Below are 21,491 nucleotides of genomic sequence, written 5' to 3' on the forward strand. Positions count from 1 at the left end.
GAGCAAAATGGAGTCGTGGTCACATTTGCCGAAAGGAGGACGAGGGAGGGCCTTGTATGCATCCCGTAAGTTAGAGTAACAATGGTCCAGTGTTTTTCCAGTGCGAGAGCTACAGTCGATATGCTGAAAGAATTTAGGTAGCCTTTTCTCAAATGTGCCTTGTTAAAATCCCCAGCTACAATATATGCAGCCTCAGAATATATGGTTTCCAGTTTGCAAAAAGTCCAGTGAAGTTCCTTGAGGGCCGTCATGGTATCGGCTTGAGGGGGCATATACACAGGACTGCCGAGCCGAAATCGTCTGTTCTCGGTTGCAACACTCACTACCGAGTTCCAAACTGCCTCTGGAAGCAAAGTCAGCACAATAACTGTTCGTCAGGAGCTTCATGAAATGGGTTTCCACAAGTCTAAGATCACCATGCGCAATGCCAAGCGTCAGCTGGAGTGGAGTAAAGCTCGCCGCCATTTGACTCTCGAACAGCGGAAACACTTTTTCTGAAGTGACGAATCACGCTTCACCATTTGGTAGTCCAACATACTAATCTGGGTTTGGCGTAGATCACGAGAATGCTACCTGCCCCAATGCATAGTCCCAACTGTACATTTCGGTGGAGGAGGAATAATGGTCTGGGGCTGTTTTTCATGGTTCGGGCTAGGCCCCTTAGTTCCATTGAAAGGAAATCTTAACACTACAGCATACAATGACATTCTAGATGATTCTGTGCTTCCAACTTTGTGGCAACAGTTTGGGGAAGGCCCTTTCCCGTGCACAAAATGAGGTTCATACAGAAATGGTTTGTCAAGATTGGTGTGGAACAACTCTGGCCTGCTAAGAGCCCTGACCTCAACCCCATCGAACACCATTGGAATTAATTGGAACGCCGACTGCGAGCCAGGCCTAATCGCCCAACATCAGTGCCCGACCTCACTAATGCTCTTGTGGCTGAATGGAAGCAAGTCCCTGTAGCAATGTTCCAACATCTAGTGGAAAGCCTTTGCAGAAGAGTGGAGGCTGTTATAGCAGCAAAGGGGGGACCAACTCCATATTAATGCCCATGATGTTGGAATGAGATGTTCAATAAGCAGGTGTCCACATACTTTTGGTCATATAGTGTATTCACAAGTGATAGGCTAATATTGTCACCCATCAGACTATTATTGATTTAATCTGGTCTTTACATAAACGTAGCAACAACAAAAAAACACCCCCTTTTCAGGACCCTGTCTTTCAAAGATAATTAGTAAAAATCCAAATAACTTTACAGATCTTCATTGTAAAGGGTTTAAACACTGTTTCCCATGCTTGTCCAATAAACAATTAATGAACATGCACCTGTGGAACGGTTGTTAAGACACTAACAGTTTACAGACGGTAGGCAATTAAGGTCACAGTTATGCAAACTTAGGATACTAAGGCCATTCTACTCACTCTGAAAAACACCAAAGAAAGATGCCCAGGTTCCCTGCTCATCTGTGTGAACGTGCCTTAGGCATGCTGCAAGGAGGCATGATGACTGCAGATGTGGCCAGGGCAATAAATTGTAATGTCCGTACTGTGAGACGCTTAAGACAGCGCTAAAGGGAGACGGACAGCTGATCGTCCTCGCAGTGGCAGACCACGTGTAACAACACCTGCACAGGATCTGTACATCCGAACATCACACCTGCGGGACAGGTACAGGATGGCAACAACAGCTGCCTGAGTTATACCAGGAAAGCACAATCCCTCCATCAGTGCTCATTCTGTCCGCAATTGGCTGACAGAGGCTGGATTGAGGGCTTGTAGGCCTGTTGTAAGGCAGGTCCTCACCAGACATTACTGGCAACAACGTCACCTATGGGCACAAACCCACCATTGCTGAACCAGACAGGACTGGCAAAAAGTGCTCGTCACTGACAAGTCACGGTTTTGTCTTACCAGGTGTCACGAACCGGCTCAAAGTTCGTAACTAGAAGGGAGACAAAGCGGAGATAAGGAATAACAAAATATATTTATTAATAGAATAAAAATAAATACAATTAACAATGATGTATGTAGTCAGTAATCAGTAGTGTAAGTGAGTGTTTGCATACATAAATGTGATAATGAGGGGTGTTGAAAGGTGCCAAGGTAGAGTGGCAACTAGGTAGTTTTGGTCAGTGCCCTGGCGCAGAACCGTATATGGACTTTGAAACTTGGCTTGAAAAGGAGAACCAACAATTGGCAGCAGAGCAAGAACCTGGTCACCTGGACTAAAGTGACGAGGCTCAGTTCGCCGATAAAATATCCCCTTCATCCTCTCCTGTGAATATGATAGCTTCTCTTTAGCCATTTCACCAGCGGCGTACAGGCGTACAGGCAAAATCACACACATAAGATACCAGGGACCGAGGGGTCTCGGGAGACTTCCAGTCATCCTGGAGAACAGATAGAAGTCCACGCACCCTATGTCTAAAGGTCATTTGGACTGAAACCCATACTTTCCTGTGAAACCTCCCTAGCGGCTAACAGTAACCAAGGCAACCCCTCCTCCAAATCCATCTCAGTACCATAAGCTGATGGAAACGTTCCAGCGCTCCTTGACTGCGGGTGATAGGCACTAGACAAATTGTGTTTAATATGGAGCTGTTGGAGAACCTGACCAAACAGATTAGAGGTGAAATTAGATCCTTGATCACTCTGAATGACCTTAGGGATTCCAAACAGTGAAATAAACTGAGTCAAAGCTTTTAGCACAGACTTGTGCAGTCGTGATAGAACGGAGAGGATAGGCAGCAGGAAACCTAGTGGTTAGACACCTCATAGTGAAAAGGTAGCTACTACCCCTTTTAGAACGAGGCAGTGGACCAACACAGTCAACAATCAGATACTCAAAAGGTTGGCTGAGTACAGGAATAGGAAACAGTGGTACCGGCTTAATAGCTTGATTCGGTTTACCAGTTAATTGACAGGTGTGACAAGTTTTGATGAACTCAGAAACATCTCTTTAACTGTTAAAGGAATTTTATTCCTATATGTTCATCAACCAATTCAATTAAAACACTCTGCCCATTTCTAAGAATTTGTAAGATACTTATTTGCATAAAATGGACAGAGACCAGTCTCAAAATCAATCAATAGCGTTTATTCTCGAGAGTACTGATCATAATACAATGTACATTGGTTTATATCATATTTCGTCATAGCATTTTGAATGCTGCTCCTCCTTCTCTCCGATACAATGGTAATATAGTTCACAAGCCTTCCCACATTGTCTGCCACCTGTTAAACAATCTACTACAAGCCCAAGGTCTCTCCCCTCCCTGGGTAGAGACAGGATGTCCTGTAAGGAACTCAGCATTCCAGCCAGTCTGACGATTGTTCCTTGTTAGAAACTAATGGAGCTGACAGTCTTTCTAATTCTGGACGAAAACTACACGTTACATTCAGTATTGTGATTATAATAAGATTCATACATCCATACAGTAACATAGTAGTATTCTGTTTAGTTATAATTTAGTCATTATTCATCAAAATCCCATAACATTAACCTAGGCCAAAAGAAATGTATTAGTATGCGACTGTAGGTTTTCCTCACAACCATATGTCCAGCAACGTCGTTGTGGGATGTTGTCAACACTAACTCACGAAGCTTAACAGGTACAACAACCTGACTAATCACCTCCCCCAAAAAACAACTACCATGAGACACCCACTTTCTCATTGGGACATCCTCTTGGACAAAATAGACATGGGCAACATCTCCCAACTGTTCCACAGGCACAATTTGGTCACTCAACTCTTCTAATGTGGGGTCAGCCCGTTGCTCCTTGATTAGATCGGAGCGGGGTACAGATAACGGGTTAACAGGGAAAGCAGTAACAGACTTCTTTGTGGTATTCTCGTTAGCCGGAGCAGTGACCAGGTTGCCACGGCTCATAGAACGTGTCACTGCACACGCAGAGAACGCCTCTGTGAAACTCTGCGCTCTCTCATCAGGTATCCCTACAAATGACGGCTAGGCGGAAACCACAAGAGATTAAACACGACGGGCCATACACGCTCACCAGCCAAGTTATTCCCAAGGATAACGTCGATACCCTCAATAGGCAACGAAGGACACACCCCCACAACAACCTCACCTTTCACCAGTTCACAATCCAACATCAGTTTATGCAATGGAACTGACAGAGTGTTCAAACCTACTCTCCTAATTAGAACACTATTCCCTGAATCAGTCTCAGCAGAGAAGGGTAACACAGACTCCAACACAAACGACTCAGAGGCACCTGTGTCTCTCAGGATCTTCACTGGCACAAGGTCGTTACTTCCTAACATAGACACAACACCCTCTGTAATGAAAGGTAAATAGTCTGGGTCAATATGGACTTTCACATGCCCCTGAGCATGAGACAGTGTGTCAGGAGTGAACTGATGTGGGACAGGCGCTGCTAACGCTGCAGGCTTAGATTTAACGTAAGCGCAAGTACTGAATTTACCCCTAGCCCTGAGAACCCGGATATTCGTTTTTCCAATGACCTGAACCTTGATAGTAGTGACACTTTTGACCAAAGTCAGCTTTACCACAGGAGTCAGGCTTAACCCTAGTTGAATGAAACTCTGCCTGTGAACAAGAGTATCTCCGTGAGCTAGGCCAAAATCTCTCCGAAAGACCCCTCTCACTCCGAATACGGGGCTCTGCAAAGACACTTTTGTGAGTCAAAACATTCTCGTCCACCAAAACCGCAGCTTCAGCGACAGGCTTTACTTTTCGTTCGTTAATGTACGCGGCTATACGATCAGGGATTTTGTCCTTAAATTGCTCTAGCATAATCAGATCACACAGCCCTGCCGAGGCGGAACACCATCGATTAAACTGTGAAGATAACTCTTGCGCAAACTCAATATGAGTCTGTTTATTATACCTTTTTAAAGTTCTAAATCGTTGGCGGTAAGCCTCAGGGACCAATTCGTAAATCTGTAACACAGCCATTTTAACCTCATCATAACTGACACTAAGAGCTGAATATGCTTCCTGCACTTTACCAGTCAACACGCACTGCAACATTAAAGTGCGGTCAGAATCAGGCCAACTCCTAGCGTCAGCAACACGCTCTCAAACAAAAAATAATGTCTCAGGGTCCTTCTCATTACATTTTGGCAACAACCGTAAGTTCCCAACAATATCAAATGTGTCCGGGGCATGACCGAAAGAGGAGCGACACCTAGGTAAATCTGGGTCACCTTCCCAGAGCAAACTCTCCCCTGAGAGCTTTCTTTCCCTAACCAACTCTAGCTGCTCTTGATTTTAGCATGCTCCATATCTTGTTTAAATGCCAATTCCTTTTCATACTTTACACGATCATGCTCTAGCTCTAACAGAAGCAGTTCCTTCTGCTGTTCAAAAAGAAGACTACTAGGACTAACTGATGGAGCGGCCATTGTAACGTTACGGGGAGACGGGGAGTCCTCGGTAGAGGCTGCCCCAGTGGTGACTTCAAGAATACCACTCTCCATCAGATTGGCCTTCAATATCAACCTAACATAATTTTTTTGATGTTTATCACTAATTTCAACCTTGTAGTGTTCAGCGATCTTCAACAGCTGTTCTTTAGTACATAATTCTAACATTTCCTCTGATGGAAAGCGAATACATTTGTCTACGTAAGACGCTATAGTCACAAGTAAATACAACAAAAAAAATATCTTGCTCTTCTCCTCTGCTGAGCACACCAGACCGGACCACAAGAGAACTGACAATCACACTGGGCACCACAGAAGAGAGATGAGATTTATATGGAGCTTCTCCAAAACCTACAATAACTCAACCCTTGTCTTCGTGCTGATTTTCGGTGGGTAATTACGCAATGTAGCCAGCTGGCAAGGGGGGGAAAAAAACACCCAGCGCACTGGCAGATTCCCACAAGCCAAGGATGTGCCCCAGAGACAACTGCTCAGTCCACAGACACCACACAAAAATAACAAACAAAATAACCATGCCCAACATATTCCAAAGTGAAACACGTCGCTAAGCCTAGCAGGGGAAGAAGAAAGGCTATAGCTCCGGGTAGTAAGTGTCACTACACTACCCAAATCTCCCACTGAGGAACACAGCTGATTGTATTCACCTCCTCATACCGATGTCCCAACAGCAAGTAGAGCAAGAGTTTCCAGCCTGGGCAGGGGCCTGGAAACTAACCAGTGTACTCTCTCCAACGCAGCACACAACCAACTATCCACTACAGTGGCATGTTTACCAAACAAAGCAAACAAACAAACAAAATGGCCACAAAAATGGCACAACCAAACTCTATCAGTGTGTCTGCATGGAGAGAGTCTCCTCAATGAATGAGGAAGAGGTGTATTTATCCCGGGACACACCTAGGGCCCAGGTGTGTCCCATGTCGCTGACGACCCTCCCGGCTCCGCCCGCCGACATCCTAATAAGGAAAACGAGCAGAGAAAGAATACGGCAGACAGAGTGGGAGGGTCGTCACACCAGGTGTGATGGTCGGATTTGCGTTTATTGTCGAAGGAATGAGCGTTACACCGATGCCTGTACTCTGGAGCAGGATCGATTTGGAGGTGGAGGGTCCGTCATGGTCTGGAGTGATGTGTCATAGCATCATCGGACTGAGCTTGTTGTCATTGTAGGCAATCTCAACAGTGTGTGTTACAGGGAAGACATCCCTCATGTGGTACCCTTCCTGCAGGCTCATCCTAACATGAGCCTGCAGCATGACAATGCCACCAGCCATACTTCTCGTTCTGTGTGTGATTTCCTGCAAGACAGGAATGTCAGTGTTCTGCCATGCCCGGCGAAGAGCCCGGATCTCAATCCCATTGAGCACGTCTGGGACCTGTTGGATCGGAGGGTGAGGGCTAGGGCCATTCCCCCCAGGAACTTGCAGGTGCCTTTGTGGAAGAGTGGGGTAACATCTCACAGCAAAAACTGGCAAATCTAGTGCAGTCCATGAGGAGGAGATGCACTGCAGTACTTAATGCAGCTGGTGGCCACACCAGATACTGACTGTTACTTTTGATGTTAACCCCCAATTTGTTCAGGGACACATTATTCCATTTCTGTTAGTCACATGTCTGTGGAACTTGTTCAGTTTATGTCTCAGTTGTTGAATCTTGTTATGTTCATACAAATATTTACACATTGTAACGGTCTGAGTGTAGTAGGTGAGGAGTCAGGCGCAGGAAGCAGAGAGTTCAGGGGAGTGCTATTTTAATGCACTGAATAAACGCTGAACATAAGCCAACCCTCACAAAAACACAGGGCGTACTGAACAAACAAATGCCCCAAACAGGGGGACTTAAACTGTCCAGGGAAAAACCCACAAAATGGGAAAACACAAAACCCAATAGACGTGCACACAAGTACACCAAACAGACGATCACAATAATTAATCCCGCACAAGGAACCCTGCGGGCCGGCTGACTAATAAAGCCTACTACCTAACTCAAAACAGGTGCACACAATCAACACATAAGGAGGGGGAGGAAATAATCAGTAGCAGCTAGTAGGCCGGCGACGACGACCGCCGAGCGCCACCCGAACGGGAAGGGGAGTGTCCTTCGGTCGGAGTCGTGACACACATGTTAAGTTTGCTGACAATAAACGTAGTTGACAGTGAGAGGATGTTTCTTTTTTTAAAATTTAGTTTATACTAAATAATATATCTGTGAAATTTGTTTTGATTTTGAATTTACCATTATCATGCACCTGTTTCGAAACAGGGGCAGGGGAAAAAATACATATAATTTATGCTCTTAAATAGGGAATGGATGACATTTTTCCCATGGTTCGTTTTCATGCCAGCCAGGTAGGCTGTACACCTGTTGTAAAGAGAAACAATGTGCTTAATATTAGGAGAGTTGAGAAATAAATATAGTTGGCCTAGCCTATAGAAAGCTGAGGGGATCCTCCTCATTTTAATAGAGGCCATCAAAACATTGTTTTCTCATGGAATTGCATTGACTATTGGAAAGGTCAGAGTGATTAGAGGGACAATAGAGTGCTGAGTACCAGGCAGTTAGCAAGTTACTAATGATCATCAGCAGCATCAGAGCTTGGAGGAGACTGTGACTTAACAGTCGCATGGAATCACTGCCGGTGAGCGGTAATACGGTCACCATAACAGCCCTAGTCGTGCCTGTTCTATGTGTTCTCAGGGCTGAATCCTAACTTGAAATATGAGTTCACACCAATGTCTAATAAATCTACACGTGATCTTTAAAATTGTGAGTTAGGCAGGGCAGATGTTGCGTTAGGATCGGCCCACAGTAGTTAACAGATTTTGTGACAATTGACAGGTACCAAGTCATCTCCAGCGGAGCAGCTCGGTACGGCTCTGGCTTGGGACAGAGCAGACGTGGCTAACAAACACATCCAAGTGTACGGCCAGTACTGGCAGGTAACACAGACAAGGAGGCAGCCAGGGCAAAGCTGCCCAGTGTCGTTGATTTTATGTTGATTCTTTTTAGGTTTTTTTTGTATTCAGAAAGTTAAATGGAACTGCTGTGTTTGATGGTATGACAGTCATGCTTGATGGTGGTGGTTGTTGTCTGTCAGGTTGGCTCGTTGGAGCAGGCCATGCTGGATGCTCTCATCATGGATCGGGTTGGCTTTGTCAAACTGTTGATCGACAACGGTATGACCATGAACCGCTTCCTGACCGTTTCACGTCTGGAAGAGCTCTATAACACGGTAATGACTTAATCACTTTCTCTCTTATCGCCTTTTCAGCTCTGTATTTACAAGTTACAATATATTGTATGCTGTACATAAAGAAGCAATTCTGTGTTTTCATATTGACAGTACATTGGCTGTTAGCTTACTCATATACCATAATTGCCATAGCAGTGGTTTATTTTGCAATCACAGTAATACAGTGTAAGCATCTCTTTGGTTGTTTGGTTTTCCCACTGTTTGAAAATGTTTTGTTGATCACATAGCTCTTTGTCATGAGTCCAGCTGTGGATGATCTTTCCAGTTATAAACAATATTCAATAATTCATAACTTTTTAAATGATGTAGCTCCATAAGGAGACAAGTAACACCATATATGATCATATAAAATTGTGGAAGTTTGTTTTCTGAAAGTTAAAATGGTCTGGTCTACCACTTCTTTCCGTAGGAACAAATGTATTATAATCCAGATAACTAGCCATTTAAGTATTATTCTGGTTGGCATTTGGTTGTTTCTGAGTTGATTGTGGATAATGAAGACATGACATGTCATCATTTTTTATAGCAACAGGGACCAACAGACAATTTCCTCCATCACCTTGTGGAAGATGTGAAACAGGTGAATATGGTTGAACGTGCAACATTGGGGAAAATGTAAGGTTTTCCTATGTGTGTTTCTATAGTATTTGTGTGTGGAAATATTTATGTGTGTGTGCACGTGTGTTTTTGTGCGTGTGTGTGCATTTGTGTGTAGAACCATATACCCAAAGGATACAGAGTCTCCCTCATAGACGTGGGGCAGGTGATTGAGTATCTGATAGGAGGAGCCTATCGGAGCACATACACACGGAAACACTTCCGGGCCTACTATAACCACTTATATACCCACTGCATGGTAAGTGACCATGGTCGCGTTTCAGGCCGACTATTTTGCAGTTGCCTGCCAGATGTCACAGCGTCTGGATAGGTGTTTAACCTAGTCCTATAAACTGACCGCATCATACGATATAGGTTGTGTTCCTCTGCTCAGACGTTGCATGCATCAACCAGTATTCAAAACATTAGGAACCTTCCTAATATTGAGTTGCACCCCTCCCTTTTGCCCACAGAACAGCCTCAATTTGTCTGGGCATATTGAAAGTGTTCCCCAAGGGATTCTGGCCCATGTTGACTCCAATGCTTCCCACAGTTGTGTGAAGTTGGATGGATGTTTTTTTGGGTGGTGGACCATTCTTGATACACACAGGAAACTGTTGAGTGTGACAAACCCAGCAGCATTGCAGTTCATGACACAAACCGGTGCACCTGGGCCTGGCACCTATTACCATAACCCGTTCAAAGGCACTTTTGTCTTGCCCATTCACCCTCTGAATGGCACAGATACAAAATCCATGTCTCAATTGTCTCAAGGCTTAAAAATCGTTAGTTTTCCGGTCTCCTCCCCTTCATCTACACTGATTGATGTGGAGTTAACAGGTGACATCATTAAGGAATCATAGCTTTCACCTGGGTTCACCTGGTCAGTCTATGTCATGGAAAGAACAGGTGTTGTATACTCAGTGTGTGATGTGGTTAGCTGATTGGCCTTGTTAGGTTCTAAATGAACTGAGTAGAAACTCACCCACGATTGTTAAAGCTCAAACCAAGTTTATTCCCCCAAAGGGTCAGACAGCTGAACAGACCAAGATAATTTCACACAAGCCCTGGTATTTAACCCTTCCTTCTATGTTGAGTCTCCTCCTTACATCTCTGAACAGCCAATACACCTCTGTGCTGGACATAACTTTAGTGATATCTGTTCTTCCTCACTTCATCTGACCTATGTCCAAATTCCCCACTTCTCCTCAACTCACGGCTGTCGTGACTTGTACCAGACTGTGGCCATTCTCCTTCCATAGGATCCCTGATGTCTAGCAATAGAATATTCTGACAGAATGTACACGTTCTACATTCCCCTCTCTCCCTCAGTGACATGAATAAGGATATTTCAAGTTTTTCATCAGCCTACATATAATACCTATCCAGGTGTTGTAAGATCTGGCATGCGTCAGCAACGTCTTGGCAGAGGAACACAACCATAGTAATGTGTAGCCCCACTACTCAGTCGATAGCATGGCACACAGCCATTGAATGTTGCATGCAGTGTGACTACAATGTAGTTGGTCTATAACACAGCCCATGTTAAATGTCTGTATACAGTACACGCAGCGCAAGATATCACCCTTGGCCGTCAAGCAGTTGTAAAAATGGACACCAATAATATAGCCGTATTCATTTTTGTTTGTTATGTTTTATTTTGAAATGTAACCTGGTGTACATTTCACTTTGCACTGATTTGAGTGGGTATCATTTCCAGGACACTGGACTGGACAGGATAGTTCAGGACCCCGGACCAAACAGGGAAGCCTGCACCCTTCACCCACCCCAAAGCCCTAACAACAGTCCGCCATGCAAACCTGTCTTCCACACTGCTCAGCCCTACAAACGCAAGGTCTGTAAGAGATCTGGGACAAGCTAACTTTTCACCTACAAATGCAGTCTTTTAAAGACACTTGTCTCCACTCACACACACAGGCTATTGATTGCTAGTATATTCTGTGGCTACAAATACCCCATGTGCATTAGTGTTCTCATTGGCTGTCCGCCTCTCCCCTCCCTCCTTTCTCTCCAGGAGAGATCCATGGTCCCCAGGGACTCGAAGGAAGCCCAGCAGCAGAGCTCCAAGCTGGGCGACTCTTCTCTGGTAGTGTTCAACTTCAACGACCTGTTTGTGTGGGCCGTGCTGCAGAGGCGCCAGCAGATGGCGCTGTTCCTGTGGCAGCATGGGGAGGAGGCCATGGTCCGGGCTACTGTGGCTTGTAAGCTGTACCGCGCCATGGCCCACGAGGCTAAGCAAAGCAACATGGATGACACCACAGCGGAGCAACTCAAAACCTACTCGCTGTCAGTCTTTCCTTGTACACATCTTGAAATGTTTGTTTAGTAGTAGTGTGTCTCTGGGGTTTTGTGTATGTTGTTTCTGCAGAGTGGACTTTTGTGGTTGTGTGTGTATATTACTATGTTTATGAGTGTGTGTTTTCCCGGTCTGTGTTTATCAATGTTCGTGTGTGGTGGCATGGTTGGCCGCAGGGACTTTGGTCAACTGGCTGTAGACGTGCTGGACAATGCCTTCAGGCAGAACGAGCGCATGGCCATGAAGTTGCTGACCTCAGAGATGGAGGCCTGGAGCCACTTCACCTGCCTGCAGATGGCCGTGTCCTCCCGGCTCCGCCCCTTCGTCTCCCACTCCTGCACCCAGATGCTGCTCACCGACCTGTGGACCGGTCGCCTCAACATGAGGAAGAACTCCTGGTTCAAAGTGAGGGTCTCAAACTCATTTTGTCTTCAACAAGGTCTGGAGGGCCACCCGGTATTGCCTTGCCCTCAAAAGCCACGGGCCGTACTTACTAAGACAACCACAGATCGCATTAAATCAGTTCATGGGCTGTATCTAGCCCAAAGGCCAACAGTTTGAGTGTTCTAGGCACCTTGTCTCCTTTTAAGATCCTGGAAAGTAATGTAAAACCAGTGCACCTCAATGTTCTTTCCATGATAAGATTGAATGACTGCATAAATAAGCATTAGTTCAAGTGTGTTCTTATGTCCATTAGTCTATTAATAAGTCTATTAGTCTATAAATATTATTAGTGTAGTAATATCAGTCGATGTTGTACTGTTCTAACAGTTACCCCTCAGATTAGATGTTTGTTTATGTGTCTCAATCTTGTGTGTGTCAGATCATCCTGAGCATCCTCATGCCCCCTGCCATCCTGCTACTAGACTTTAAGAGCCAGGCGGAAATGTCCCATGTGCCCCAGTCCCAGGAGGCTTTGCAGTTTATTTGGGACACGGGGAGACCAGAGGCAGCCCAGGAGGGGCATACAGTAAATAAGGTGCCAAAATGTACACCGAACACCAGTCTCTCTGAATTTCAGCCCTTCAAATCCTTCTAGGTTGCTATTCTAATGTGAGATTGATGCTAATGTTGATACCGGAGTCGTTTTTATTAGACATCAAATGGTTGGAAATGGACTGAAACAGGGAGGGACTTTTCTCATTATTGATTTCCGTTGCAAAGCGTTTTCTTGATGTGTGCCCTAATGAACGTGGCCATGATCTCGTGGTGCTCTGAAGGAGGGCCAGGATGTGGAGAAGGGGTCAGCATGCTGGGAGAGGATCTCAGACCCCGAAGCTGACACAGTCATACCCGTTACCACCCCGTGTCTCTTCTGGACCAGGAGGCTGTACGAGTTCTACAACACTCCGGTCGTCAAGTTCATGTTCCACACGGTGAGCTAGCAGCACCCCACTTCTGTTAATCACGGTCATTTCTCCCATACAGTTTGCAATATGTCGAGGGGGGGGGGGGGAGGAATCATTATACTCTTCTACGCCTCAGGAAATGCGTATTATACAAAGACCTTTTGTTGAAGATATTCCTCAGTCTGACACGAATGACAGTGATTAGACTCACGTAGATCCCTGTGTCTTGGTGACGTTCTCACTCTGGTCCGTGAGCTGATGCTTTTTCACTGTGTGGTCTAGATGTCTTACCTGGCCTTTCTCATGCTGTTCTCCTACACTGTTCTGGTGAAGATGGAGGACCGGCCCAGCACTCAGGAGTGGCTGGTCATTGTCTATATTGTATCCACCGCGGTGGAGAAAATAAGAGAGGTGAGTGTGTAATACATTGAAGACTAAACCTGCTCTGAGAACAGCTGTCTTATCTCTGGCATGTTAGACTCAAAAGGTCTGACAGTTTATCTGCTATACCTGATAGAGAATTTCACATCTCTCTCTCCTTCTTTTCCTCTCTATTTATCTTGCTCTCACTGTCTCGTTCTCTTTTCACATGTTCTCCACCTCTTTTATCACTGTTCAACCTCACACCCAGTCTGAATACAACTTCACACATTTCCTTTCTTTTTTACATGCAGTCTCATCTTTAACTTAGTAGGACATTGTAATTGCTCACCTTAAAAATGCACTTGTTTGTAATTCAAACTTGATGATTGAAGAGTACCAGCAGCGTATATGATGATTGTATGTGAGTGGATGTGTGTGAGCAAATGATGGAGTGAGTGTTTGTATGTGTGTTGGAGTGTCAGTGTGCGTAAGTGTGTAGGGCCCTGTGAGTGTGCATAGAGACAGTGCATATTGTTAGCTATTAAGCAGTCATTTTGGCATGGGGATAGAAGCTGTTCAGCAGCCTATTGGTGTCAGACAATGCACTGGTAACGCTTGCCATGTGGAAGCAGAGAGAACAGTCTATGGCTTGGGTGGTTGGAGTCTTTAATGATTTTCCGGGCCTTCCTTTCAAACCGCCTGATATAGAGGTCCTGGATGGCAGGGAGCTCAGCCCCAGTACTGTCCGCACTACCCTCTGTAGTGTAAGATGATCAAGGGAAGTGCTATTGCTGTACCCTTATCCATCTCCTCCTCTGTTCCTCTGGTGATGTAGAGGTTAATCCAAGACCTGCAGTGCCTAGCCCCACTCCTATTCCCTAGTCGCACTCATTTGTTGACTTCTATAATCGTAAAAGCCTTGGTTTCATACATGTTAACATTAGAAGCCTCCTCCCTAAGTTTGTTTTTTTCACTGCTTTAGCACAGTCTGCCAACCCGAATGTCTTAGCCATGTCTGAATCATGGCTTAGAAAGACCACCAAAAACCTTGAAATTTCCATCCCTAACTATAACATTTTCTGCCAAGATAGAACTGCCAAAGGGGGCAGAGTTGCAATCTACTGCAGAGATAGCCTGCAGAGTTCTGTCTTATTATCCAGGTCTGTACCCAAACAATTCGAGCTTCTACTTTTAAAAATCCACCTTTCCAGAAACAAGTCTCTCACCGTTGCCGCTTGCTATAGACCACGCTCTGCCCCCAGCTGTGCCCTGGACACCATATGTGAACTGATTGCCCCCCATCTATCTTCAGAGCTCGTGCTGCTAGGGGACCTAAACTGGGACATGCTTAACACCCCGGCCATCCTACAATCTAAGCTTGATGCCCTCAATCTCACACAAATTATCAATGAACCTACTAGGTACAACCCCAAATCCGTAAACACGGACACCCTCGTAGATATCATCCTAACCAACTTGCCCTCCAAATACACTTCTGTTGTTTTCAACCAAGATCTCAGCCATCACTGCCTGCCTCCGTAATTGGTCTGCGCTCAAACGACCACCCCTCATCAATGTAAAACGCTCCCTAAAACACTACAGCGAGCAGGCCTTTCTAATCGACCTGGCCGGGGTATCTTGGAATGATATTGACCTCATCCCGTCAGTAGAGGATGCCTGGTTATTCTTTAAAAGTGCTTTCCCCACCATATTAAATAAGCATGCTCCATTCAAAAAATGTAGAACCAGGAACAGATATGGCCCTTGGTTCACTCCAGACCTGACTGTCCTTAACCAGCACAAAAAACATCCAGTGGTGTACTGCATTGAATAGCCCCCGTGATATGCAACTTTTCAGGGAAGTTAGGAACCAATATATACAGGCAGTTAGGAAAGTTAAGGCTAGCGTTTTCTAACAGAAATTTGCATCCTCTAGCACAAACTCAAAAACGTTCTGGAACCCTAGGAAACACTTACCACCAATAAATCCACTATAATTGAGAATTTCAATAAGCATTTTTCCACCATGCTTTCCACCTGACTACTCCGGTCAACTGCCCGGCACCCCCCACAGCAACTCGCCCAAGCCTCCCCTATTTCTCCTTCACCAAAATCCAGATAGCTGATGTTCTAAAAGAGCTGCAAAATCTGGACCCCTACAAATCAGACGGGCTAGACAATCTGGACCCTCTCTTTCTAAAATGATTTGCTGAAATTGTTGCAACCCCTATTACTAGCCTGTTCAACCTCTCTTTCGTATCGTCTGAGATTCCCAACGATTGGAAAGCTGCCGCGATCATCCCCCTCTTCAAAGGGGAGACACTCTAGACCCAAACTGCTACAGACCTATATCTATCCTACCCTGCCTTTCTAAGGTTTGCGAAAGCCAAGTTAACAAACAGGTGTGTGTGTCAAATCAGAGGGCCTGTTGTCCGGACCTCTGGCAGTCTATGGGGTTGCCACAGGGTTTAATTCTCTGTATACATCAATGATGTCGCTCTTGCTGCTGGTGATTCTCCGATCCACCTCTACGCAGACGACACCATTCTGTATACTTCTGGCCCTTCCTTCTTTCAGAGCAGCTCACAGATCACTGCACCTGTACATAGCCGTCTGTAAATAGCCCATCCAACTACCTCATCCCCATATTGTATTTATTTATTTTGCTCCTTTGCACCCCAGTATATCTACTTGCACATTCATCTTCTGCACATCAATCACTCCAGTGTTTAATTAGTATATTGTAATTACTTCACCACCATGGCCTATTTATTGCCTTACCTCTTTTGCACACACTGTATATATATATACACTTTTTCTACTGTATTATTGACTGTATGTTTGTTTATTCCATGTGTAACTCTGTGTTGTTGTATGTGTCGAACTGCTTTGCTTTATTCTTGGCCAGGTTGTAGTTGTAAAGGAGAACTTGTTCTAAACTAGCCTACCTGGTTAAATAAATGTGAAGTAAATTTTTTTGTTTGTTGCCATAGCAGGCAGTGGGGGATTTGAGGGCCAATGCTGTAGTCCACCATCAGCTCCTTGGACTTACTAAAGTTGAGGGAGAGATTGTTGTCCCGGGCCCAACCCTGCAAGGTCACTTACCTCCTCCTCCTTGTAGGCCATCTCATTGTCGCCGGTGATCAGGCCTACCACTGTCGTGTCGTCAGGAAACTTGATGATGGTGTTGGATTCGTGCATGGCCACTCAGTCCTGGGTGAACATGAAGTACAGGAGGGGACAACGCACACACCCCTGTGGGGCCCCCGTGTTGAGGGTCAGCGTGGCAGATGTGATGTTGCCTACCCTCACTACCTGAGGTCGGCCCGTCGGGATGTCCAGGATCCAGTTGCAGAGGGAGGTGTTCAGTCCCAGAGTCCTAAGCTTGTTGACGAGCTTGGAGTGGACAATAAGTGTGTGGACAAACACTGAACTGTAGTCAATGAACAGCATTCTCACATATGTATTCTTAGTATCTAGGTGGATGAGGGCAGTGTGGAGTGCAATTGAGATTGCGTCGTCTATGGATCTGTTGGAGCGGTATGCAAATTGGAGTGGGTCTAGGGTTTCTGGGAAGAGGAAGTTGCTGTGTGCCATAACCAGCCTCTCAAAGCACTTCATGATTACAGACGTTGACTGTTACAGGGCGGTAGTCATTGTGACATGAAGCCTTAGAGTTCTTGGGAACAGGAATAATGGTGGTCATCTTAAAACATGTGGGGATTATAGACTGGGACAAGGAGAGGTTGAAAATTACTGTTAATATCCCTGCCAGTCTTTCTGTACATGCTCTGAGAGCGCGCCCTGGTGGCTGCTGTGTAGCTGAGGTGTAGCCTAACCTACTATGTTTATGTTATTTATTTATTTTCTGAACCACTCCAAAACTAAGTTCCCTTGCGGGGAAAATAAAGTTCTTATTTTTAGTCTTCAACTTTACCATCAAGCACATGAGAATCACAATGATAACCAATCACACTGCCTGTCATTAGTTATACAGTATGCTTTATGACGTCACCATCGTGAGGCAAGAGGTTGCCAAGGGAGCCAACAAATCACTAGCCACATTGTGCTTCTCAAGTCACATCCTACATAGGAGTAGGCAATCTCTGGAATAGGCTACTACTTTTGAGGAGAGTGTTTGTAGTGCGTAAATGAACTAAAGGAAATAGAGATTAGCCAAGAGGACACCTACTAATGGGGAGAGGAGCATTGCTAAATGGACCTTGTGCCGGGGGCAATAAGTGCCACCCGTTTTTTCAATCTATATTTACCTATATTTCAGTTATCATTCATTTCATCAAGACTGATACATCTATTGACATCATGTTTGTATGACTTAAAGAGATGCGCCGGAACTTGTGACTAACAAGTATTTTATAAACCTCCTGCTTTGGGCTGGATATGTTAATGTGTAGTTCATACATGCATAATCTATGAGTGGAATTAGTTTTACCTCAATTAGCCACAAAATCCCTAGTTTGAAAGTGACGGTTTACTGGTGGCTGTGCAGTGCCATTATCCCTACATTTTCCCCACATGTGGGCAAGCCCCCTAGCAATTAGAGTTCTAGCTAATGAGCTTCAGCCCCTTGCCATTTGAGTGACAGCTAGCAAGTGGCAAGAGAGAGAGAGAGCAATGACGTTGTGTACATATGTGATGTAGTATGCAATTTTCTGGGACCACTTTTGGCTCTTGAGCACTACTTTCGCAACGGCTGGCTAAAAAGTATACACAACTACTGGAGAATCGCTTTAGACCCCACAATAATAGACTGTTCCTCCTCTGCATTAGACTTTACATAGTGATTCTTTCTACCAGCTCTCACAGTTTCACATCACAATGAGACGTTCATCCATGTTTCTAAAATGTCACATTTGAAGTTGTTCCAAACATCAAAGTGTTTAACTGTTCAGACAATTTTTAAAAAAGTGCTGCATCAGAAGAGTCTGTACCTTTTCAAAAAGTAGATTACAACAAATGTTGCTGATTGATGTGCTGTTGGGTTGTTTTTCAGCAGTTTTTTCTGGTAGCTAGATGTGTTTTCTTTCTAATAACTGTATTGGTAAGTCATGGTATTTAACAAACTTCAAAGTACACTCAAAAAATTCAACAAGCGTTCTTCTAAGATCCCCAAAGTTTGTTGAAGAACCCTAGGGTTCTTGGCACTGAAAATTGCCCCCAAAAGGTTATTCCAAGAACCCCAAAGGCGGTGGGGTTCATCAAGGAACCTCCTTAGTTGGTGGGGGTTCTTGCAGGAACCTAATTGCCCAACTGAAACATTTGGATTTGAATTTTAAAAGGGACAGAGGTGCAGACACTTAACTGAAAAAAAGTAAAGATCTCTTCAATTTAAGGTAAGGTTTGTCCCTTATATGATCTAAATTGATATTGTTTTATGACAATACCATTTATCTTTTCATATTTGTGCAAATCTTTCAAAAAACAGAAAAAGGACACAATTCAATGGATATCAATCAACAAAGAGGTAAGAATATGTAGGCTATAAGAATATGTTGAAGGCTGGCTGTATTGGGTGCAGATGCCTGAACTGATCACTTTTGTGTCTGTAGGTATACAGACAAGGAGGCAAACAAAGGTATGTCAATTGGTATTGGTTTGTTATTATGCAGATCACATTTACCCTCCTCCTCCCTTCCCTCTTCAATGAATATCCCATAAGCCATACTGTTATGGACAAGGTATGTGTATTAAAACCATTATCAAAACAGTTTTTTTTAATTCACATAACCACAAAAACCAAGGTATGAATACTGTCGTGTGCATGTTTTGTTAATCATCTGTATAATAAAACAATTTTGGATTCAGACTTCACCCTCCCTACACCTCTGATGAATATAACAGGAAACCTGTTAAGTCACCATTCACTACAAAATCATTCTGGCTATAGATACAGAGAACATCAATACATTATCATCAACACGCCAGAGGAAACACTAATTTGACTTGGGGCTCTGCTGGGAGTTTACCTCATATTTGGATTTTTTTCATTCTGCTTTGCCACTAAAATCATTAACACTGACAACTAAAATATTGTTTATTTTTATGCATATTATTAATAATATGATAATAATAAGGGGGTAGTTAAAGAAATTAACCCCAAAAGGTTCTTTGAGGATCCAGTGAAAGGGGTTATTTTTTTTCAGGTTGTAGGGAGGGTATGTCAACAATTTTTATTATACAGATATTTAACAAAACAGCATTCACACCGTGGTCTTCGTGGTGAATGTGAATTAAAAAAACTGTTTTGATAATGGTTTTAATACACATACCTTGTCCATAATGTAGAGGCCTCTGGGATATTCATTGAAGAGGTAAGGGAGGAGGAGGGTAAATGTGATCTGCATAACATACCAATGGACATACCTTTGTACGCCTCCTCGTCTATATACCTGCAGACACAGACACCAAAGTGAGCAGTTCAGTCATCTGCACGCAATACAGCTAGCCGTCAACATATTCTTATTACCTCTTTGTTGATTGATATCCATTGAATTGTGTCCATTTTCTGTTTTAGAAAGACGGGCACAAATATGAAAAGATAGATGGAATGAAACAATATCAATTTAGATCATATGGGGACAAACCTTAACTGAAATGTAATGACCTCCTCAATTTAGGGTAAGTGCCGAGACCTGCTGTTCTATCAAATTCAAATGTTTCAGTTGGGCAGTTAGGTTCCTGCAAGATCCCCCACCAACTACCTCCAATGGGGTTCTTGGAAGGGGTCCTTGGAAGGGGGCCATGTTCAGTGCCAAGAACCCAAAGGTTCTCCAAAGAACTTTGGGGATCTTAGAAGAACCCCTAATTTTTTGAGTGTAGTTATACCAATTTGTAGCAGACAGATGGAAGTTGTTCCTATCACATTTTGAATGTAGTAACAATCTCTGAGAAATTGACAATTAATTTGTATTTAACTAGGCAAGTCAGTTAAGAACAAATTCTTATTTACAATGACGGCCTAGGAACTGTAGGTTAACTGCCTTGTTCAGGGGCGGAACAACAGATTTTTATCTTCTCAGCTCGGGGATTCGATCTAGCAACCTTTCGATTAGTGATTGTCACAATATACTGCTCTAACCACTAGGCTACCTGCCGCCTCACAATTCAACAAATCAGTGGTGTAAAGCACTTAAGTAAAAATACTTTAAAGTACTACTTACTGTAAGTAGTTTTTTTGGGTATCTGTACATTACTATTTACATATTTTTTTTACATTTACTTCACTACATTCCTAAAGAAAACAATGTACTTTTTACTCCATATATTTTCCCCGACTCCCAAAAGTAAACATTACATGTTGAATGCTTAGCAGGACAGGGAAATGGTCCAATTTCACACACTTATGAAGAGAACACGTGGTCATCCCTACTACCATCTGGCAGACTCACTAAACGCAAATGCATCGCTTGTAAATTATGTGTTGGAGTGTACCCCTGGCTATCTGTAAAAAATGTAATCAAGAAAATGGAGCCGTCTTCTTTGCTTAATATAAGGAATTTGAAATTATTTATACTTTTACTTTTGATACTTAAGTATATTTACAATTGCACTTTAACTTCGTAGTCATTGTTTGATTTAAAATCCAAACATTGAGCATTGAGCCAAAAGAAGAAGAATTACTGAGGGCACTGTAAATCATATCGTAGGCCTAATAGTACTGTAGAGCTCTTTATACTTGCACACAATATAGCTGGGTCGCCTCGTCCTGCCCCTAGGGGTTCACCGCCCTACATCGCCCCAACCCAACACACCCCACTCAGCTTTAGGATCTTAGTGAAACATTCATTATTGGTTTCAGGTGTGTTAGACCAAGGTCAGAGTGACAACCGACAGTACAACAGACCCCCAGTGCCAGGACTGAGCAGCCCAGCAGCTAGGGATTGCCTAAATAGGTATCTCCCTTGACGTGGGCCCGTTTTCAGTACAGACTCCTTTGTCGTACAGTATTCCATATAAGGCATCCAGACCTTATGAAAGTTGCACAGTGTGCCATTAATCTGGTAATAAATTAAATCAGAAATGGACATTTCTGCCATCCATTGTAACACTGTGGGAGGATAACCATCCTTCAAATTAATAGCATTGCATTTCTTAGCCGCTATAAATGCTATAGTTTATTCTTATAACCGTCTCCATGACTGGGAATTCT

General features: G+C 43.9%; 1 protein-coding gene across 1 annotated transcript in view; it reads left to right on the plus strand.

Annotated features, from left to right (window-relative positions):
* The window catches only part of LOC139390217 (transient receptor potential cation channel subfamily M member 6-like), a 67,946-nt gene that overhangs the window by 21,602 nt on the left and 24,853 nt on the right, over nucleotides 1–21,491 (plus strand). The window contains exons 11-20 of the mRNA XM_071137474.1: nucleotides 8,281–8,381; nucleotides 8,540–8,674; nucleotides 9,222–9,275; nucleotides 9,411–9,551; nucleotides 11,013–11,147; nucleotides 11,328–11,599; nucleotides 11,786–12,014; nucleotides 12,433–12,579; nucleotides 12,830–12,985; nucleotides 13,241–13,369. Coding sequence (XP_070993575.1) covers nucleotides 8,281–8,381; nucleotides 8,540–8,674; nucleotides 9,222–9,275; nucleotides 9,411–9,551; nucleotides 11,013–11,147; nucleotides 11,328–11,599; nucleotides 11,786–12,014; nucleotides 12,433–12,579; nucleotides 12,830–12,985; nucleotides 13,241–13,369 — 1,499 coding nt within the window. The remainder of the gene's footprint in view (nucleotides 1–8,280; nucleotides 8,382–8,539; nucleotides 8,675–9,221; nucleotides 9,276–9,410; nucleotides 9,552–11,012; nucleotides 11,148–11,327; nucleotides 11,600–11,785; nucleotides 12,015–12,432; nucleotides 12,580–12,829; nucleotides 12,986–13,240; nucleotides 13,370–21,491) is intronic.

The sequence above is a fragment of the Oncorhynchus clarkii genome, chromosome 30 (assembly GCF_045791955.1).
Source record: "Oncorhynchus clarkii lewisi isolate Uvic-CL-2024 chromosome 30, UVic_Ocla_1.0, whole genome shotgun sequence".
NCBI classification, from domain to species: Eukaryota; Metazoa; Chordata; class Actinopteri; order Salmoniformes; family Salmonidae; genus Oncorhynchus; species Oncorhynchus clarkii.